At 42.7% G+C, this 22,733-nt stretch overlaps 1 protein-coding gene across 1 annotated transcript in view; it reads left to right on the top strand.

Moving 5' to 3' along the window:
• Nucleotides 1-1,513: 1,513 nt before the first annotated feature.
• The window catches only part of LOC134876991 (MAM domain-containing glycosylphosphatidylinositol anchor protein 2-like), a 157,631-nt gene continuing 136,411 nt past the window's right edge, over nt 1,514-22,733 (top strand). Inside the window, exon 1 of the mRNA XM_063902315.1 lies at nt 1,514-1,586. Coding sequence (XP_063758385.1) covers nt 1,514-1,586 — 73 coding nt within the window. The remainder of the gene's footprint in view (nt 1,587-22,733) is intronic.

A 22,733-nucleotide genomic window follows, 5' to 3' on the forward strand; every position in this document is an offset into this window, starting at 1 on the left:
GTATTTATATTACAAAACAATTCCAAAAGAAATGAAGATGAAGCACAACACATTTGATTGATGATGTTACTTTGGAATGATCCATATGCCTATAAGTCATTACTGTGAGGGAAACAATGAGGTGAAACCTGCGGTCAAATTTTTTTTTAATGGGGATTTTTTTAGTTTGAAATCAAATTTAACAAGGGTGTTTTTCAAATTTTCCAGGAGCACACTGGAACTGCCAGGAGGACCCCCGAGGGCTCACTGGGAACCCATTGGGCATCCACTTTTTCAACTCTATTAAAGTTATGCATTGCTATAAATCATGAAGGCGTCTTACAGCAGCAGTGTGTGTAAACTAACACAGACATCTCAGTGTTTCAAGCAAAACAATTCTGATGTGGGAGATCAATGCACATCTTTATCAGCTCCCCTCTATCTGATAAAGAAAGCGAGGTGAAACATGACCAGGCAGCAGTATAGACTCTTGCTTTTGATTGCAAAGGTCTGTCAAAGCTAGATCTCCTGAATTCCAATGGTCCATCTCTTCCTCTCTCTCCCTCCCTCCCTCCCTCTTTCTCTCTGACTCTCTCTCTCTCAGCATCCAGCAGCTGCGCCTCATGCCTTTCCTGACGCTGAGCGAAGCCTCCCATACAGATGAGCGCTGGAAGCCACGCACCTCTTGACGTAGCCACAGACCGGTTGCGGTGCCACTCGGTCTCCGTAGCACGTATTTGCGCAACGTGACCGATGCTCAACTGGCTCCACAGCAGGCACATCCGGCTCCCACCGTCGCGTGAATTCATTGGAAAAAAGTGGTATCAAAACACGGAGGAAAACAGCTAGAATCTCAGAGGAGGGAAAAAAAACCCTCCACTGCTTCTCTCATCACACCGGACTGGACCCTCCCCTTGTCGCCGCCGCCGGGAGACATAAGTCGGGGTGCAGTCGTGATGTGACTGCGTGAACGCACTCCACTTTGGTATCTGCCACAACAGCTTTGACGACCGCCCAGAAGGTGAAGACAGTGCCACTGTGAGTGTTTTGGTGAAGCAGAGGTGACGGTTTCGTTTGACAGCCTGCAGTCCACGCAGTAGCAGCTTCCGTGACCACAGCTGGATTTTTAGGGAGGCATGTCTGCGGGCACCGAGTCTCCGTCCGCCTGTAGTCGACAGCATCAGTTTGCCCCCTTGGTTTGGCGCCTCGAGAGTGTTCGCTAAAGTCCACGCACACGCTACCTACCTGGAGTCGAGGAGAGGTTGCTGTTTGTTATAAGGCCGGGCTTTCTGCAGCCCACTCCCCGCATCCTCCCCGGCGTTGCTCCGCGCTCTTCATGGCGCTGGACATCAAAGCGACCACTACCTGAGCCTGATCGCCAACCGCGGCCATACATACCTTTACAGCTAATTCTGAGACTTAATTAATCGACGCGTGGATCGGAGCGGTGCTGTGTCTATGCGCTTAAGTCACACCGCCCCGGAAAGGACTTCTTGCCATTGAGAGCTGGATATGCAGAGATTAACGTGAGAGGATGGATCTAATTATCTGTGTTTTGGGGCTGCTGGCGCTGGCCGTGGAGGGCATCCGTTCCCAAGGAGTGTATGGTGAGTGTATGCAAAACTCAAACGTGTTCATGACCTTGTAAAAAAAAATAGTGGTCATTCCCATTAGACTCATAAAGGTCTTGTGATAAATAAAATCAACTCTTGTTAGGGTGACAAACCAGGTCTGAATGTCATGTTTGAGTGAAAGCCTCCAAATGTTCCCACCAACCCTGAGGTTATACAGCAAATCGCATGGGCAGCCAATCAAGCACAGCCCCCTTTCCTCATCCAATCCATCACTCATCATAGTGCTATATTTTGGTTGACTACATGCATATATTATATCATGGGAACCTCTCAGACTGCTAGCCTACATACATGTCCTTTTGAAATGTGGTATAAATGTGTTTTTAAATGTCACCATGAGGACAGTAATCTGTTGAGCAGCGACGTTTAGTATGCACAGTCATGAATTATTTTGATGTGTGGTGGTTCTATCCGCCTACCTCTTCCTTATGTCTGTCAGTCTGTATCTCTCTCTGTCTCTCCCTCCCATGCACACACGCACACACATTTCTGTCTCCTACCCTGTCTGCTTGTGCAACCAGTGGCACAGATGATGTCTCGTATGAATCGTCATCCTTGCAGTAGCAGTAGTATGAGGAAGTAATGATTCATGTGCACTTATATCGGGACATGGAGGAAACCTTGAGGTGGACAGCTCCGACCTGTCTGTGTTGACAGCGACTCTCAGCATAGCAGAGGTTGTGCAGGGAGAATGTGAGGTCAAGTTGAGCGGTGCGATTGCATTTGAGAGGCTGTTGCCAAGCACCATAAAATGTCTCTGTCGCTATCGTGTGTGTGCAGAGATGATGTAGCAATGAAAGGTTACTGTGAGCATAACGGCAACAGTCGTGGTGCTGCAACCGACCAATGATGCGTCAGGATTGTATCTATTCTTTTGCTCTGGAGCAGGGGTCTTATACTGTTATACAATTGAAGGGGTCTTCAAGGCAGGGAGGGGGCAGGGAAGACACTGCTGTTATTGACATCTCATAGAAAGGGCCACTTCAATGATGAAGTACCACAACAAACACAACATTTGGGAGAATTCTCTTCTTGATTAGCCATACTAACATTTTATCGGCATGCAAACAGTAGTTTTTCCACATAAAATTTGCCCAAAATGGCCTGCTGTTCTAGACCCCTGCGCTCAATGGAAGATGAATTATTAAATCACAGCACAAGCCAAGGCAACGATTGCGTAACAGCTCATTTATGTGCAATGATAGCCATATTTCTCCTCCTAACACCTGTTGCAGAGATATCTCACAGTGCCTAAAAATGTGATTTTTACTCAAGTTTTCAAACTCTCTAAGCCCTCATTAGGCAGTGTGAGATTCCTACGTGGGTGTGTTGTTGTTGTTTAGAGTTAGTGAATTCACGCTTTTAAGCCTGAGGGCATAACCTCTTATCCAACATTGATGTCTCAAGACGGCATTGGCTTGACTTGATTCGATATTCGCATCTACTAAAACGGTCTCTCGGAGATACACATATATTCAGGGGAGGCGAGCGTGACGTTAACCTGATCACATGAATGCCAGATCAAAGCTGTGGATCCTCGGTGCGAGCCGGCTGTCCATGCTAAAGCGTGTGGGTGCAGATGAAGATGCTAGCTCATTAGAAAGAATCATATCCCATAATGCTCAATGTGGTGTTGCCATAGAGGCATGTGTGGACTATTGGGCTTATAGCAGCAGTAGCAGCAGCAGACAGGGAGGTGTAGCAGATGGAATTGTTTGAAATTCAGCTGTCTGTGTTTGCATATACATTCTGTTATTCAGCCTGAAAATTCCCATGAGAACAGTCACCCCCTTTATCCCATCACTGCAGTGTTTCACTTACTCTACAGTTAATGTGTTAAGACTTACATTTATCCAGATTTTCTTGGTGCTGTTGATACTCTGTCACTGCTAAAGGAAAAATGGCTTGGATACATATACAAGCAGATACACAAACATTTATATACTCAAACTTTGAATACAAAATCCCTTTAAATGGAAAAGAGCCATTGGCTAGGTCGTATATAGTCCTCATGTTTAAAGCGTACTGTGTCTCCAGCAGTGTGCCCTGAGTGAAAATTAATTGGCAAGGTTCAAATGTCAACATTTATTATTGATGCACTGAAAACATTAACATGCAACTTGGGTTTCCGTCCGTTGTACTGAAGGTTTTCACACATGAAGTGGGGGGGCGGGAGAAGGGGGTCAAGGAAATGGAGTATTTTGCACCACATGTAAAATGCAGTGGGTGTGTGGTTGAATAAAATGAGGGCTGACAGAGGATACGGTTATGGTGGCAGTAACTTTGAAGTGGTAGTGTTTCATACTTTAATAGCAGGCAAGGCCTGAATTTTTTACTTTGGTCACAACTTTGAAAACGAGGTATATCTTTATTTTATTTTCTCACAGTCAAATCCATTCAGTAATAGCTATTCACACTGTTTTTTTTGATCACCAATCTCTTTTTTTGTGGTGCGTTCAAAGCCACAGCAATCACTTTCTTTCCCTGGAAGGCAGAATGACCCAAAAGCAGATGAATAGGGCAGTTAGGCCTAGCGAAAAATAGACTTTACTGAACGATCATTTTTATCCCCTAGCATCGGCAACCGCCATTGGTGCGGACCAAATGGTGGAATCATGATGTAGTAATGAAGAAATCACATACTAGTGCGTTAAGTGGTGCTGCCAGAGTCATTAAAGAGGATTGATGAAGGCTAGTCATCCCTCCCTGACTCCAGGCCACAGAGGGAAAAAGAGAGACACCACTAAAGTACAACATCTGCTCCACTCTTCTCTCCTCTTTTTTTCCCCAATGTCTCTCTTCCCTCATAGCTTTTACACACACACACTCACGCGCACTCACACCCTCCACCAGGAGATTGCTCTATTACTCGACCTCTGCTCATCTCCGCGTTGCTCTCCAGAGCTCCAATCGTCCAGTGGCTGCTCTTCTGCTGCAGCAAATGAAAACAGCTACAAACCTGGCAAATAATCTCAACTGGCAATTATCTAATAACCAATTACCAATGTTTGCTGACGACCAACCTGCCCTAAATAATGGTATTAAACCGCATCAATGGAACATGACACTTACGATGGCATGGAAACATTTCTAGCTTGTTAATTTATCTGGAGATGTACCGCCTTTAGTATGTTCTCTTTGCATCAAAGTCACTCAGCGACAACCTCCATGGGATGCGCGGATGTTCCTGATCTCGTTTTATCTCGTGTTATGCTAAGAGAAAAAGTTCCTACTGCTCTCTCTCTCCCAACCCACTTCTCCCTCTCTCTCTTCGCCTCTCTCTTTCTTTCTCTCTCCCTCTCGTTTGCATTGAAGTCCAAGCAATTGCTGGGGTTTCTTTTCATGAGCCCCGGTTCAGTCGCTTTGGCTTCTAAGCTATGCAAATGCATTCTGCCAGTGAAACTAAAGCCGTCTTTGTTGGTTCTCAGAGGCCTCCTCCACAGAGTCCTTCATCATTCCCTTGGATCGGGACCCTCACATTTCCCACCATAATGAGACCGCGGATAACTCTATCTCTTCTCCACCCTCTCGCTCTCGGCCCCCACCTCCCTGCCGGTCTCGCTGCTCTGCCTGTCTGTCTCTCTCCGTTCCCCCGGGGAACAGCGGAGGGACGTCTACAGTATGCGCTTCAATCAGAGGCAAATGAGGATATACAGCTGGGTACGGTGCAGAGGAAGTAATTTGTTGCAGTAGAAGAGAAGAAGGAGGCTTCAGATAGCACCAACTTAATCATACCCAGTTCTCTTAGGGCCAAGTCCACCGAGACCACCGCTGAATATACACCGCTGAGACAATGTTCCAACTTAAAGTCTGCGCAATCCTGCTGTTCTCAGTATTCATTGGATAATCGTTTACAGTCTTACTTTAATACTTTAGTACAATGCGATTAAGATGAAACTGATGTTTTTACAGTGTGTTGAATTTTGGAAAGTGTATGCTAAAAGTTAAAATTAAATTGAGTATAGCCCAAGTTGAGGCAAACTATCCAGATTTTTGGTCCTTTGTTTGAATCCTCCATTTCCCATAATGCAGCAGATAGCATACTTAAATGCAACACTTCCTGCCTGGTAAAAAACCCATAATTTAAACTTGATAGTACACTTATACTCATACTACACTGTGTGATCTTCAAGTCAAAACTGCGATGATTCTGAAGACATCACTATGACGCAAGCTGAGTCATACTTCTCACTCACTGAATGCCTTTTTAATTTAATCTCTGTGACTTCCTGTTTAGCTGTGAGGTAGTGTTGCCCATGTTAATGCGAGGTGTGTGTCGTTGTGACCCTCCACTGGAAAGATGCCACTCTCAGTTCTGCCCTCTCTGCCCCCCCCTTAGCTACTTAGGAACATTTAGCTGTGTATAGTGTGGCAGTTTTAAAAAAAGGATCAGAAAAATGGAGCTGTAAGTTTTTTGGATGTAGCAGGGATTTGAAAAACTACAGCAATGTCCTCTTCACAGAAAATAATCAACTCCATTGCTGTTCACTTATGCAGAGTTCAACGCAAAGATTGTGTACACCCGTGAAGAATGGAATATTGTTTTCTTGTTGATTTGTTTTCAAAACAATGAAAAGGGAGTGTAATCTAGCTTTGGCTACTTTTCACACGTCATGAACAGCTGCAATACTTTCCTACTGTGAGGATTTGGATGAGTTTATGAACACAATTTACCCCTGGATCATTCAAGGCCAAATCCCCACCGCGGACCAAAGAAGCTTATTGTAACCTGGCTGGCTGCTTCAACTGTTAAGCCCACATCCCCAAACCCTGAGCTACTTGTGTTGCTCTGTACAGTGCTGGGTACAGAGAGCTGCTGCTAATGATCTTGTAGCCATTCATTCATTAAGTCCTGTCCCGGTGCACGACTACACTGGCCTCATGCCCCACTTTATTTAGAATCTATTCTTTAAGTTAAGTTTAGTAACTGATATTTTTCCCTTTGTCTTCTGACATTCTGATGAAGTGGTCATTGATCATTTGGATCATTAAAAACAAGATTTAAATCCTAAATGTCAACCTAGGCCCTGCTAATACTGCCTAGTAGAGCAGCATGGCTTCTATCTGTAGTGATCTTATTTCATGTAATAGTGTTACATGGTCCAATGCCAATAAATAAAAGCCATCATAGGTTGCTTTTCGAAGCCGTGCTGGTCAGTGGGTGTGCAGCAGTGGCAGTATGACTCATTGCGGATGTAGATCCTAAGACTTTTATTAGCATTGCATTGTTTTTCCTTCTCATATCCCTTACCTCCCTAATCATTTATACATAAGGTAGCCTAATGGTTTTTTTTCTTGAAGTTGATGCACTGGAAATATTGTACCAATTTAAAGTCTGCTGTTTGCTTGAAAGATGAAAAGTCAGTATCAAGGTCATTCTTCTGGCCACTGTTTTCACTTCTGCCAAGGGATCTTTGGAGCATGCCATCCCACTGTCACTGTATCATTTCCTGTCTTGTCTCATCACATCATTCTTAATGTGCACTCTAGACCTACATGACGACATAAGGAACAGTGAGCCTCATGGAGCAATAATCTCTTACATCTCCTTATATTTTCCCCTCATCTTCTGTTGAGAGGAAAAGAAGGTGTACTCCAGATGCACCAAATGTTCTTAACCATCCAAATCTGCCCTGGAGTGCTGAATGATGAATCCCTCTTGATCCTAAATTAGAGGCGTGTAGCTGATTGTTAATTATTAGCATAACCAATGCCCCCGGAGGGCAGGTGTTACACTGTGTGCAGATACTCTGGCAGATGCCCAATAATTGGAGAGATGACAAATAAGAGCAAAACTAAGAACAATTGATGATTCCCACAAATCATTGGCTACTAACATGAAAAAATAAATGTATTCTCATATTGCGTAAGTATGAACCATTGAATTAGATGTTTTTAAATTTTTGGCAAATTCTCATTTAGTTTAACAAATTAGTTTTCTTAAAACAACATTAGCCTCACGTTTCTACAAATTGATGATAACATTTTTATGTATATTCTAAAAGCATCCACACACACACAGGTGTTTTCACTTATGACCCCTAATTAAGCCCGGGACACACTGGGCGTTTCTCAATACCAAGAATGCAAAGAACGGACTTGGGGAGAACGTTCTTGCGAGTTGTTCTTGGAAGAATGAACTTGCAAGTTGACGAGCACACAGAGCGCTGTTGGCGGTTTGAGACGATGCGTACTTGCTGGTATTGCGCAATACACGAATGTGGAGCTTCTCAACTCCAAAAACGTTTAAGCAGATTTTGAATTTGCCATCGATTTTCGTAAAACTGCTAATATTTGAAATCTAAACCCTTGATTTCTCGCCTCAAAGTGAATTTGTAGGTGATGAAATAGCATACGAAAATAGTAAAAACGTACCGTTGTTCAATGGGTCGAGTAATTTCCACTCCTCACTTGAATGCCGAAATGAATGCTGGGATATATTCGCTGCCGAGTTAACACAAGTTAGCATCCGATGCATCCTTGGTAAAATGGGCGTGTCGAGAACATTTCCGGGAATACATCCGGGAACTTTATCCGTTCTTGGTGAAAGCGAACTTGGGTTTGGGACAGTACTTGGGCAGCAAGAGATGACGTTTCACAAGAACACGAGCACACGAGTACAGACAAGAACGCATATTGAGAAAGGTGTTTGATTGACATCACCCTCACCCATTCCTTGACTCTGTTTTATCTGTTGAGGCTGGGGAACTTACCCTGTTATGATCCTTATCAGGGAAATGATGTAATTGCCATCATAGCTCCACCCAATGCACCTGGTAAAGTCTAATTAGCCAGGGTAATTGAAAACACCTGTGTGAGTGTTCAGACCCTTTAATTAGCAAACTAGAAGCAACAGCTGTCTGGTAAATGTAGATTAACAACTACAATATCACACTGTTGTGAAGTAGAAGCTTAAAGCAGCATACAACAGAAATACTCACGTAAAAGTACAAGAAAATTGTACTTAATTAAAGTCCCTTTAGCAAAATGCCACCCCATGTCAGGTCAATGCAAATTGTGTAGCATTCTCCAAGAGTTACAGTTTCTGAGGGAAAGACTTTGGTGAAACAATTTAACTTGTAATTAAAACAATAGAGTATAAATCCTACAGGCTTAAGCATGATCCCCTCATATGAGCTGGAGCCCTGCCTAGTGTTCCGGTTTTACATTTTCTGCTCAATTTCTAACATTTACTCACAGTTAAGTCATACAGGATCCCAACCTAAGCTGTGGAGCTGAAATTAGACTTATTGGATGTTTTTTTGGTTTATCTTACTGCCTCATGACCCTCCTTTCAACAGACATCCATGCTTTCACTGTAATTATGCCATCATGCCTCCTACATGTAATACAGTTCGGGCAACTATATTCTATATTTGAATAGCATGCAGCTGTACATGCTGCAGGCCGATAAGAGCATTCCAAAATCCCTTTAGCCAGTTTTATAATTTGTGCACAAATGGTGAAAGAAAAGTACATTTAGGCTTTTAGAGAGGCAGAAAAAGACTAAGGCTTATGTCTTTTTACCTGATTTATAGCTAATTTAATGACATGCTAATTCATGTAAGACTTAGCTGTGTGTTAAAATTCATATTGTAAATTGATTATTCATGAAGTGTTAAATCATCACAAAAACTTGATCATTTATTAATACAAAGCTAGTCTTATATAAGCCAATAATACATGCATTAGATCTTGATGAGTCATGCATTAGTTTTGCATTAGAAAACATCAATTGTGCATCCTCATAAAGTCTTACAGATTTCCCTTAATGAACAGCAGGATTAGCTGCTTAGATAGATCCTTTTATGTGTCTGTGGTGTGTTTCCGTATCTGCAGTCATCATTTCCATGATTGGCACAACTTCAAATCACAGAGAATTATACATGCTAGCGAGCTTCAAAGTGACGCAAATGATGAAAGGCGCTCATTGAATATGAATGTCTCCTCCTGTCTTCCCTAACACATTTCAGTCAATTGAATTGTCTTTGTTAAGGCAAACTGGCAGGGCCCGCATTTACACACACAAAGTACAAATCACTCAGCAATCCAAACAGATAGCTGACAACAGGGCGCGCCTTTTTAGCAGCACACCAAAGGAAATAAAGCGAGAAAAATTGCTAGCCGGGAGAGGATTGGTACGTTTGGCACCCACAAGAGGCTAATGCCAACCTTCAACTATGTCACTTCAGCCCACACAGGCATCCTAAGTGCTGCTCCTGTGAAGTGATGTCTGTTGTCATGGTGACAGTATGTGAGCCTGGCATTGCACGTCCTCTGACTTCCCTGTTTCCTCCCTCGCCCGCTCGCTCGCTCCTCCCCTCCCTCCCTCCCTCGCCGCCTACCCACTCGCTCATTCTCTCCTTCCCCTCACATGCCAGGAAATCAATCGCTGAAACAAATGTGAAGTGATTGCAGAAACGAAAGCTCCTCGCAGCAGCCTTACAATTGCGCACGAGAGCAGATGAGATTGCTGCAAAGGAAGGTGTGGGGGGGGGGGACGCGCATGTGGAAGGTTCGGAGGGAGGCTGAATGTGTCTCTTCAAAAATCACCACCATTTCATTGCTATGAGGCGACTGCAGGAAGGGGCCTACTTATCTTTGTGGAGAATAATGCTTGAGCGTCTCTGACAAGCAGAAACAGCGGCGGATCTAATGTGCTGACAATGACGCCCTCAGTTGTATCGAGCTCCAAACGCATTGGCGAAAAGCACGGGGGCCACACACACACCCCTGGATAAGACGACAATCATGTCAACACCAAGCCCTCGCCCCTCCCGCCCACACCAAGTATCCGTGTTGTATTTCCCCCCCACACCCTCTCTCAAATCTAGTCATTCCCCTGCTGGCAAAGGGAAACTGATCGTCCTGCTGTGGCGTCTGCAGAGGCACTGTACATTTCAACACATGCAGTTTGAGTGTGAGAGAAAGTGTACTCGTTTTTTGGTGCATTTGTGCTTTTTACATCTATCTGGGGCAATACTTTGCTGAGATTCTAATTCAGCATTGTAATTTATCACCGCGTTCACACATCCCCGATGAGGCAAGACTGGTCACGGATGCTGAACATGCCTCAAAGTGCCTGCTAACATGTGATGCATGTTAGCAGGCACTGTACATGTACGTGCACTTTTCCACTTACTAAACCTCCCAACGGTTGTAAAAGGTTGTCAAACCGCCTGCTGAGACGTTTTTGGATTATTTGGCTTTTTGCATATCCCTCAATAGTCTCTAAAAACCTTAGTCTTCTAACAGAAATTCACAATGTAATAGCTAATCTCTTTGGCGTCTTGCTCTCTTGTACTCCCCGCCAGACACAGTATATCCCAGAGGCTGTTGCACCCATGGGGATAACCTCAAGCCGTGTGCTGTCAGTTAATGGTTTCCCATGGCAAAGCAAGCAGAGTTATCTGGAGTAAGAGAAGCACTTCTCCTCTGAGATTTCACTAAGTGGAGGAAAGAAATCTCAAGGCGAGATTTAATGCAGATGTTGGCATTCTCGCCCAGTTCTTCTGATTGTCTCCCTTCTTGTTTTTATTCAGGCTGCTGCAGCAAAAGCTCTGCAATGCACAGTACCTGGCGGCGGGGGAAGAAGTACTCAGATCATTTACTTAAGGAAAAGTAGCAATACTAACTGATACAAATACTCTGTAAAAAGTCCTTTATTCAAGCACAAAAGCATTGCCATCAAAATATACTTATACCATTTTAGAATAACATATATTATTAAACTCAATGAAATGATATTCAAACCTATAATTATATGTCATTGTGTATTATACTTTGGTTGATTTACATTCTGTACAGGCTTATCATCGGAATCTGGAAAGTAAAGCTGCCAAATACATGTAGTGGATTACAATATTGAAATAAATTAGAAGTTTAAAGTATCATGAAATGAAAATACTCAGGTGAGGTACACGTTCCTCAAAATTGTGGTCATGCACAGTACCTGAGTAAATGGACTTTTTTACACTACTGGTACCTGGAGTAATATGTGTGCAATGCTGGAATTCCTTTATTCAATCAAATAAACTATAATAGTCCGAGTTCAGAATCTGGGAAAATCCATTTAGCAGCGTTGCCCGAGTTTTCTCAAGGGTCTATTGTCAAAGAAATTCACTCTTTGGCCTTGAGTTATTAGCAATCCAATCTGACCCATGACCCTGTCTGTAAGAGTCTCCAGAGCATGTGGTTTGCTTCTGTTTGGAAATCGTGTCTCTGGCTGCAAACAGTGGGCTGCAAACAGTGGGAGAATCATCCCACGCTTTTTTGCGTTCAATGAAATTCTCCCTTGATTTGCTTCACTCGGCCAGGGTGTCAAGAAAGGCTCGTGTCCACTAGTCATGCCATGGATTTCCCTCGCTTTGAGAGGCAATTTCCTTTGGTTCATTCAGATTTAAAAAAAAAATTTAACTAGAAAAATCACCTCATTGAAGTGCATCATAACATGAGCTTTACCAAATTAACACTTTGCATATTAAGTCAAATTACTGATTCAATCAGAAATTGCTGTTGCATGCTGAGGTTGTATTATGAGCGGTTTGAAATCGGATCTTTTTTCCGTAATGGAATTTCAGTTTGTCCTATCTTGTCATTGAGAGTGTAATGCAAGGAGTTACTGCATTTGTTATGACTGTTTATGTCAGAGCAAGAAAAGTGTGATCATGGCATTTAAAAGGCGAAATCCAATTCATAGAGTCAGTGACAACACCTTTGTGAAATGGTCCTGGACTTGAAGAACAAAAAGCTCACATGCGAATACATGTGCATGCAGAGAGTCACCACTTGGCCGTCCTTTTTACACGTCTTTCATGTCACTTAGATGTATTTCATTTGAAGATGAGTGAAGCCTGAAGCAGGCCCTTCTCAAATGCCACATTCACAGCTTGAGCCGACCTCCTGGCCCCTTTTTCATTAGTTCTGCCTTTCCCCATATTCCTCCATTTTATTTCCATGCGGCTTCACGTTGCCTTTTCCGCTTGAACGCAAAAATATTACTTCCTTCAGTTCTGGTTGTGTGCCAGACTCCTCAACGAGTAGCATCATCTCTGAGTAGTAAAGACATGTTGATAATAATGTTTGGGCTATTTTGGCCTCTCCAGTGAACCTCTGTTGGCGTGATTACCTTGAGGAGGTTGCTAAACAATGTGTTGGAGTGGATTTTGTATCGGCCTTCTCTTGGGTTGTAATCAAAGGTCTCTGTGCTAAGCAGAAAAGCTTTCCTGAACAGCAACTTTTCCGAATGCTCGCCATGGATTTCATCCTCAAAGCTCAAATGGGGGTCTTGTTGATTGTGTGAAATTGCAGGTCAATAGTCGCTCTATGGTTGATTGTTTGGGGACTGTTGTGCCAGTCCTTGGGATCTCAAGAAGAACGTCAGTATTTCCACACTGAATGCATAAGTTGCTTCTATTTTTGTTTGTTTACTGGGTTGAGACTCAAATATGAAAGATGAAAAAGAAATAGTTCCAACACACGTAGCTTCCAAAAACGATTTTACAAGAATATCTAAAAGAAAACAAAATTAATTTGAATAGTAACCTTAAGGTTTGTAAATGTTTTTTTATTATTGGTGTATTTACAACATATAGTGGTATTCTTCTCTAGTGGCACAGATGATCTACCAATACACAGATATCAGAGATTTATCAGCTTCAATAAAAGCGAAGTGGTGCTCTGGGCCATTTCACCACGTTATTAAAAGACATGACAAATTTCATATAATTAAAAATATATCACAAAATCGATTTCGTAGTAACGTCTGGTGAAGTGTGATTTCCCATTTGGCCTTCGGGCCCTGCGTTTTGAGGAAGGAGGAAATATTAAAGTTATTAACCTGGCTAGGTAGAAATAAAAAAAAAAGTCTCAATGCATTAATTCTAGGATGTTGTGTTATAAATGAGTTTGGTTTCATAGGTGTACGTGTTTGGTGTGCTGATGGGGGACCATGTAGTTATTAAAGTTTGTTGGCAGGGAAATTAAACAGCTAAAAACCTCAGCTTCTGCCAAGGAACAGAAGACTTCAAAACAGCATTGAAATGCACCAATAAACCTCAACGTATTAGTGAATCCGCAGCTCCTCTCGCCTCATCAGAAGAGCCCATCCAAATCCAGTAATAGCTTCTCTGAATGCATTAATAATGCTCTCCAAAGTGGTGGAACCTGGGTGGTGTTTCCATATTGCAATCCATATTTATATCATAAGCCATATCAACACATGCTGATAATATTCATGAATTCCGCAGCAGCCGATCCAGCAGAAGCCGAATAGTGACATTTGGCTGTGCCCCCTCCGCTGTGAGAGCCTCCTGCAGTGGGTGTCTAACATGTGTGTCTGTGTGTGTGTGTGTGTGTGTGTGTGTGTGTGTGTGTGTGTGTGTGTGTGCCCCCGCATGCACGTGTGTGAATGTGTGTGTGTACATCTGCTTGTTTGTGTGTGCATTCCCCCGTGGATTTCTGTGATGCTACCGTGGTAATTGGATGTGTGGCGCCCACCAAAAATCCCCTTTAGCCCTGGGCAAGCGGTCTTTCAATCCCAGCATGCCTCTGTGGAAAGCACAACCCAAAGTAAGGCTTATTCTTTCAACTGGCAAACATCAAATGGTTCCCTGTTCCCCTCCATCACAGCCCTCCGTCTCTCTGCTCCGCTGCAGCATCAGAGGAAAGCCCATTAACATGGAATGACATGACCGTACACATGCATGGCACTCGCAGGGGAAACGTACAGCTGAGGGTGCACACTCTGCTCACCATAGTTCTTCCAGTTAATAACTGTTGATTTTTCACTGATAATTATTTTGGGCAACTGATTGTTCCCTAATGGGGTCGATACAGCTCTGGGGCAGGTGCTCCAAAAATATCAAGACTGCTAATGTATCCCTTATGGGGGGAGACTGAACCTAAACCATGGCACAGTGTTGAGTCCTCCACAGTCTGTATTTAATAAACAGTGGCTTGGCTGTTTGGGAGTGATGAACAGCTACAGCAAACTTTCATTGTGGAAAAGAATGGATGCCAGCTGACATAACAACATTAGCATGTAAATAACCAGGAGAATCTGCAATTAGCTGATTTGTATTGTGTCACATTATCATACTAAATATCCATTTAGAGATGAGATGCTGTGTTTGTGATGATAGTTGGAAAGATTTGACATGGCATGCGGAGTTCTTATGGTTGCTGTACTGAATGGTTGCCACTAGTATTTTGATTATCTATCAATTTTATTTATTGTAAATAGATAATAATGAAACATGACTCCTATTGCCCAAAGCCAATGTATTTGTAAAAGAAACACTCTCTGACCCCAACGTTTTCTGATTGAATTCTACATCTCACCCCCCCCCCCATTATTTAATATGTCAGAAGTTTTGAGTAGATTGCTTTGTCCTTTAGTCTACAAAAAAATCAACAACGTTTGGAAAATGGTACCACAGTTCCTGTCCAATATGCCATGCTTAAATTGTTTGTCCAACCAACAACGCATCACACCCGAGAAACGCTGCTTTCCCAATCATTGATAATTTAGCTTCAAACACCGCTGTTAATTAGTACAGCCTCACAGAACTGCCAGCATGACTCCAGTCTTAACCTCTTTTGATTACATATTATTTTATATGATTGTATCTTTAATCGGACATTTTTACTTTGCTTACTTGTGTTTTAGATTATATTTGTTATCTTTCCTATGTTTATATACAAACTTTTTTATTTCTCTTTTATTTCATAGGCACAAAACTAAATTTCCCTTGGGATAAATAATGAATACGTCAGAATAGTTGCCTTTGATTCATTTTGAGTAGAGCATTACGATAAACTGCTTCTGTTCCCAAACTTCATACACACGTCTTTCTTCTCCTTTTTAGCGGTTCCTTATCCGGTGCAATGCAGAGCTAATGCGTGACGTCTATTTATCTCACGGAGCTAGGTGTTCTTTCTCTTTTTTTTAACTAGAAGACTTATTAATAATGCATGACAGAGAGGGGGTCAGAACAAGGGTTCTTACTAAAGCGGATGCCTTGTTTAGGAAGTTTGATCGTAACCACGGGCGAATATTAGTCTTCTCAGTGATATACCTCACAGATTGACTATACACACACAAGCAGAACCACAAGGACACACGGTGGACCATGTCTTGTTAGGCGATCAGGATTTCTCCAGCTGCAAGTATCTGACATGTGTATGTGTCAATGTGCATTCGTGTGTGTGGGTGGAGATGTGCGTCTGCGGGCATTTGTATGCGTTGGATGCTTCAGGCTCTCTCACTACAGTGTTCTCCCCCCCTCACTGAATCCCACAATGCACTGGGCAGAAGGAAAGGAAAAAGGAAGAAGATCCTCCTTTCCTTCCTTTCCTGTTTATCTTCTTCGATTCCTCTCTGGATATATCGTGACCTTGTTTTTTGACGTTGCGTAACACGCTGCTGGAGGTTTGGGTGGAGGGCAAAAGTGGTGTGGAGGCAGCGGGGGTGGAGGCAAGACACTGATGTGAACTGTGATGACAGCTTAGGTTTTTCCTCCCTCTCACCTCCTCCTCGCTCTCGAGGGGAGGTGAGAGTATAGCGACAGGAAGAAACCTGAAAGACGGCGGGGGATTTCGTCATTACCACAAACAGGCTTTACTGAGAGCATTGTGAGTGAATACAAGAGCACTCTCTGAACCGTGCGCTTCATTCACACATGGAGAGAAAGGATGGCACTTGCATGTCTTTGCTTTCTGTTCCTGCATGTTTTACTCCCCTGCTATCTCTCTCTCAAACACCTGCAGAAAAAACAAGAGGGAGAAGGCCTGTGACTCATTTATTCCGCCATTAGGAGGCTTGTCGTACATGTTACGAGGTTATTTGCTGCAATGAAAGTGGGAGGAAGCCATGGTGATAACGTCATTGCAATGCCAAAAGGGGAAGAGCCGTGGGAATTACTCACAGCCCTGTCTGATGACATCATATTCTAAAGCTCATCAATTATGGCATACAATTGCATGGTGCAGATGTTGTTTCTGCAGCCATATTGAATTTAATAATTAGATGGGATATCTGTTTCCTTTTAATCCAACAGGTTCAATATAAGATTGCAATATTGCTATAAAGCGATATGGTCATGCTCAATGATAGGCAACATTGCCCTCAATGGACTATTTCACAGGACTTTTAATAGGATAGATACATCACCACTGTAAAACACATTACCCACCCTTAATGGCAGTTTTCACTTTCAGCCCAAATAAAACGTCTGTTATATAAAACACGTTTGTCACGTTTGTTACAGTAAGGTGTTAGTCCAACCTTGGTAGTTTTTGGAGGTATGATATGAAGTTTTTGGGTCAGGGTAACTGTACATTCAGTTGTGTGTATACTGTATATTTTCAAACATTTCAATGCCCCCAAACGTCTGCATTCATACCGCGTCCAGTTCTTTTATTTTGTTAGTGTAATACCACAAAGTCCTTAAGACTTCTTGCTACTCATTTGCCATCAGAAAGTGAGGTGGGTGATGTTGTGCTTCATTTAAATATGGGAACATTTCTACATTCTCATTTGCAAATTGCTGTATGCATATTTAAAAACTCTATTTAGTTTTTCACTCGCTTTGAAGGGAAGTTATTTGAAGAGCATTACCTATTAATAATAACTGACATTATGTAACATTTTCAAGTAACACGTTATTACTGTAAATAATCCAGAGACATGTTAAGGGGATGGTGGTGAAGTAAGATATAATAAATGTAGTATGTGACATTAAAAGTAAGAACTCTCTATATAGTAAGGAGAAAATCCTATTCATAAATGTCTCTTTTAAAGAAGATCATTTTTTGGGATTGCCCTTTCTTGTGTTGTGTTACACCTTTTTTAGTTTCCAAAGACTTAACTCCCCAAGTTTCCTGCAGAGGGAGATTATTTCCCACACACTCCCTGCCTGCCTGAAAAAACCTTCCTTGGAATCATTTGTTTACTTCCGTAACATAATGACATCACTATGTAACACTGGCGCTTGTGTTGGCTAGCGCTCCAACACATTAAACGCGATAGGCTAAGGGGCAGGACATCTCTAAGCGGTTGACCAATCCCAACAGAGCTGGCAAGCTAACCAATCAGAGCAGACTGGGCTCTGGTTTCAGACAGAGGGTGAAAAGAGGTGCTGCAGCACAGGCAGTATGAGAAGAATAAAGAGCTTTAACATTAAAACATGTCACAGTAGAGAGACAAAATGCAAATGTGATCCTGAAAATGATCATAATAGGGACCCTTTAGAGCCACAAAACCCTATCTAGAATGTAAAAGTAACCAAGTTAGTGATTCCCACATTTGGATTGAATTCACTCTTGTATTAGATGTTTTAAGCGGTCTTGCGGTGGCCTTGTGACCCTTGGAGGTGTAAGTCAATATTGACTGACAGTAGATGATTAATGTAGTCGCTCACACCGAGCAGGAAGCCTCAGAGTCCTGTTCCAAACACATCCCCGGCATTCATGATGTGACCTCAGGTCCCCAATGCACAATTGCCTTGACTGCAGCTCTGAATGCGTGTCCTAAACTGACTCACAGCAGTCTCCACAGTTGCCCCCGAAGAGAAAAAAAGGTAGCGATGTCTCAAACAAGATCCATCACTGAGCTCCTGCTGCAGCCCGACCCTTCCCTGCACTGCAGTGACACCTCTGGCTGATGAAGGGCATGAGTCTCTCAGTCCACCGCACACTCCATTAGGTTAAACTAAATCAAATTTACTACAATATGTTCTTATTTTCAGGCCTCATTGACTGTATGCAGATTACCCTCCGTTCATGATAATAGAACAGTTTTGTTGGAGGCTGCGTGTAAAGTGTTCCCCTAATATTTGCAAAGCTTCCTTCATATTTTCCCAGCTTGTTTTTTTTGTTAGCCTTGTAATCCAGGGCTGCCACAATGCAATGCAGATGTCTGTGCCAGAAATCCTTAACACATAATACTCTCGCTTTGTTCCTCGACTTTGTTATAAGCACTGCTCTCCTAAGATATGTAATGCCCCCCTCAAGATAAATTGGCACTCTCAATGGCAAGCCAAACTCTTACTGCTGTAAAGAAGATACAAAATAATAGACAATATTCTCTTCTTGAAAAAGTATGCAGCTGTTAGTAATCACTCATACTCAGACATACACTAATGCTCAGGTTGCAAATGCACTGCAAAACTTTTAAAAGTTTTTCGAGTCAAACCAACAGCCTTCAAGATCATGAGATCAAGCTCGTCTGTTATCATGCTCAGCGTTCTTCGCAGCATTCGAATGGATTCGGCTTCCACTCATTTACAATTCTGTGCCATGTTTTGTTTGATACTTGACGTTGACATGCTTTTTTCCTGCTCTCTCCATGGACTATTAATGGTTCTTCTCATAGGTCTACTAGTGTTCTTAATGCACTAACATCATCGTCTGACATTACCCAACTGATAACATCACTATGTCATCATGCATCTAATACGATGCTGCTGTCTGCCGTGCAAGCTTTATAGGCATGCAGGGAATAAGTAGTTTGAACCTATTTACATAATGGAAGGTCTTTTACGACAAGTTTCATTGGAGGCATCTCTCCTCTGACGGAGGTTAACTGGTTCTCTGTCACCGCCGCATCATGAATGACAATAAAGCAGCAGCACATTTAAGGTTATTACAAATCAGCTTAGATTTTTACACACAATCATTAGATCACGCAGCGTTATATGTACCAAATGATGCCTCGTTGTTTACTTTTACAGAGCCTTGGTAGCGTTCGGTGTGCTGTGCGGCCACAGAGTAATGACTTTGAGCTCTAGCTATGAAGACGCTCGCCATGGCGTCCCCAAATACAGAGTGTGGATTCACTCTCCTCATTTGTCGACTTCACAGCAGGGTGCCAGCTCTTTAACGAGAATGAAATGTTGTTGCAAGATAGAGGACACAGGGAGCTCACTTAAGAGCATCCGGCCTTGTTCTTCGGCTTACAGTGGAAAAATATGGACAGGAGGAGAAAGCGCACTGCAGGATGGTAATTTTTAATGAGGGGATTTTTAGTGGCGGCACATGATTCTTGGCAGATATATAACCCAGAAGGGGTAAAAAGTCAATTTCTTCAACAGCTAGCTCCTTGGTAACATCATATGACCGTTCAATTTACATACGCGAAGAGAAGAAAAGACATTTTCCATTAGCTCCGTGTTTATCTTCCTCAACGGTGTTCCGGATCTGGGGCTTATTTCCTCCTCCTGGCTGGCTTTACTTCCTCTATCATTTCCTGTTTCTTCTTTTTTTATCATCCTAAAGCCAAGGTGCACAATGTAAGTGATGGCTCCTTTGACTGGGATTCTGAGGGAAAGTATTAGCAAGCGGCAAGAGGAGAGGAGGCTCAGCGGGGAGAAGATTAAATTATCTCCTTTGAAGGTGTGCTGGCGCTTTCATGGCACAGAGGCCATTATTAATATGCAGTGACACATGCATACATCCAAAATGATCCTGGACGCTTCGTCATGGATCATAAAATTCCCCAAGGTGCCTTTTCGCTCATTGCGTACTGAGAGGCGCCACCACATCTCTTATGAATCATTTTGGTTCCGCCAGAATATATGGAAGAGGGCAAGAGAGACAGACAAGAGGGAGAATGGCTCTTGTGTTTTATTAGATTGCCCAGACAGAATTATATTAGCTCAAAGCAGTTTGAATCCACACTAGCGCTCCGTCCACGGGTGACAGGAGGGCCAATGAACAGATTGTGGGGTTTGCATGGCTCACGAAAGGTTAAATGGGTCATGTAAGCTGCTGTGGCATGGTGATCTCATCTTTTGATTTGTCGCTGACATTAAAAGTCGATTTTTTTTGGGCTCAACCACTGTATTCTAAAATAGACAGTGTCTTTCAGGAGGTAAGTGACGCTGTAACACGCTCTGTTCTCATGATATTCTAATCAGCTAGAGCTACCAAGTTCAACCAGCCATATGGAAGAATTTACCTGTCACAGCTTGACAGTGAGATAATACCTGTCTGAGATCCGTCCTGACGGCTCCGTAGAAGCTCCTTTACCAGGCAGCACTCGCTTTATTCTTCCGATGTTTAACCGAAAATGTGACGCCCACAGCATGCTCCTTATAGCCCCGGATGGAGGCGACGATGACGTTAGCCAGCGGTTACACGTATGCACGGAGCAAACGGTCAGCAACTGTGTAATTGGAATTTCTCCCTTTTTCATTCCCTTACTTTGCCTTCCCCTTGGTAGGTAGCCCAAATGAGCTGTCATCCATGATCGATTTTCACATTTCAGGGATGCCTACTTTGACTAAGCACTGACTATTAGAGAAGCTCCGTCATGCCTGTGGCAAGGAGTGGGCCGTTAAGTGCAAAGCAGAAAGCAGTTCGGTCTGGGCGCTCTCAAGCTGAACTTGTAATGTACATGCAAATAGGAACACATTTAGTTATGTGTGGCGATGAACTGTAATACATGAGGTAAAAGGAGTCTTTATGATCCGCTGGATGTGAAAGTCTCCTGCTGTAAGTGCTTGTGGTAAAATGTCAACGCTTAAATGCCTCACAGTAGAAAGGTTTTGTTTTCTACATCTTTACACGGTTGCTCTTTTATGTCTTTGTGTCACAGCACGCTGCTGTACGCGATGGCCCACTGCAGAGCGAGAGATGATATTTAATTTGCCGACAACCTATGTAGCGGCCCCTTATTGTGAAGATGCAATTTCTTTGAGTTATTGGGCGAGTTGGTTTGGTTTATTGCATGTGAAGTATACACACAGTGCATTAAATGTCATGCTTGAGTTTCAAGTTATCTGGATTATTTTCACCTCAATTTCACAATGATTTTATATCCATACAGAAGGTTTTGTTGGGAACTCGATTGGTGGTTCTTTTTCAAATACATTAAAAACCTTTATTATGCATTGCAATATAGGACACCTGCCTCTTTGTAAAATAGAGGCTTGCCTTAAGCGGCAGGTTTTAGCTTCTGGGGTTGCAGAAATTCAGTTATTGGATGAGTTTGGATGTTAACCAGTTGCAAGCCCTTGTCATATTTGAGGAATTATTATTGCCTATAATGACATGCTGGTCGGTGGGTGTAGTATCTTGGGTATTTTTCCTCCATGGCTGCTTTTCATCTCATATCCTCTACTCCGCGCCAGAGATCCTGGGTGCTAGTCCCAAATGAGTCAATTTTACGCCACAATGGTTGGAGCTTATCAAGAAATTTGTGTTCACTTAATAGGAATTAGGATTAATTATTTGTCCCTCTCTCTCTCTGTATGCCAATTAAGCTTGACCACATAATTCTGCCATCTCATTTGTACAATTGAAATATGGTTTGGTGAGATTTAAGCACAATTGTGGACATCTGATAGTTTAATACATGCAAATCTGATTTAGTAAAAGCCATGGTGTAAATAGTATACACCACCTTCTGCTCCAACCATGCAAAAACAGTGCTCCACTTTGAAAGAACAAACTGTAGTATAATCAACAATCTGATGCCATCTGATGTATCTGTCCGCAGCCAGGTGCTCAGCCTTGCATGTCAATTTTAAACATGTTTGACTAACACTGTAAAACACCAGACCTCCCCTTTGACCCTTTAGACTTCATAACTGGACTTTGATTTACTCCCTCTGTGTTTTCCGGATGGATGATCTGGGCCAAAGCACTTATTTCAATTACAGCTTGAAATGGAGTGTATCCAAAAATGTCATTCTCTACAGCAGATGCACTCATGCCTTCTCAGGTATGCACATGCAGACACAGATTTAGAGCAACGGGGGGTAACATGGCACAATCAGACAAAGTTTACTGTGCGTGAAATGAACAAAACGGACATATGCTCCTCCCCTGCAGTGGTTGGAAAAGCGTGCTTTAGTATTCTCAAGCCCAACATGTGAGGGCCTTCTGATTCTGCGAACAAAACAGAGTTTGTTCCTCTTTTGAACACCACACTTTGTTCTCTAAGTGTCATGGGTAAATATGAAACCCTGTTATAGCTGAATGAGATCGGTGTTAGGGCACAAGCCACGCCAAAGGCTGGAAACCATTTCGATAGACTGTTCTTAGAAAGGTTACTTTTGTTCTTACTTCAATTCTCATATTCATTCTACTGTGACAATGCAGTCTGCTGTTAGAGCT

The sequence above is a fragment of the Eleginops maclovinus genome, chromosome 15 (genome assembly GCF_036324505.1).
Source record: "Eleginops maclovinus isolate JMC-PN-2008 ecotype Puerto Natales chromosome 15, JC_Emac_rtc_rv5, whole genome shotgun sequence".
NCBI classification, from domain to species: domain Eukaryota; kingdom Metazoa; phylum Chordata; class Actinopteri; order Perciformes; family Eleginopidae; genus Eleginops; species Eleginops maclovinus.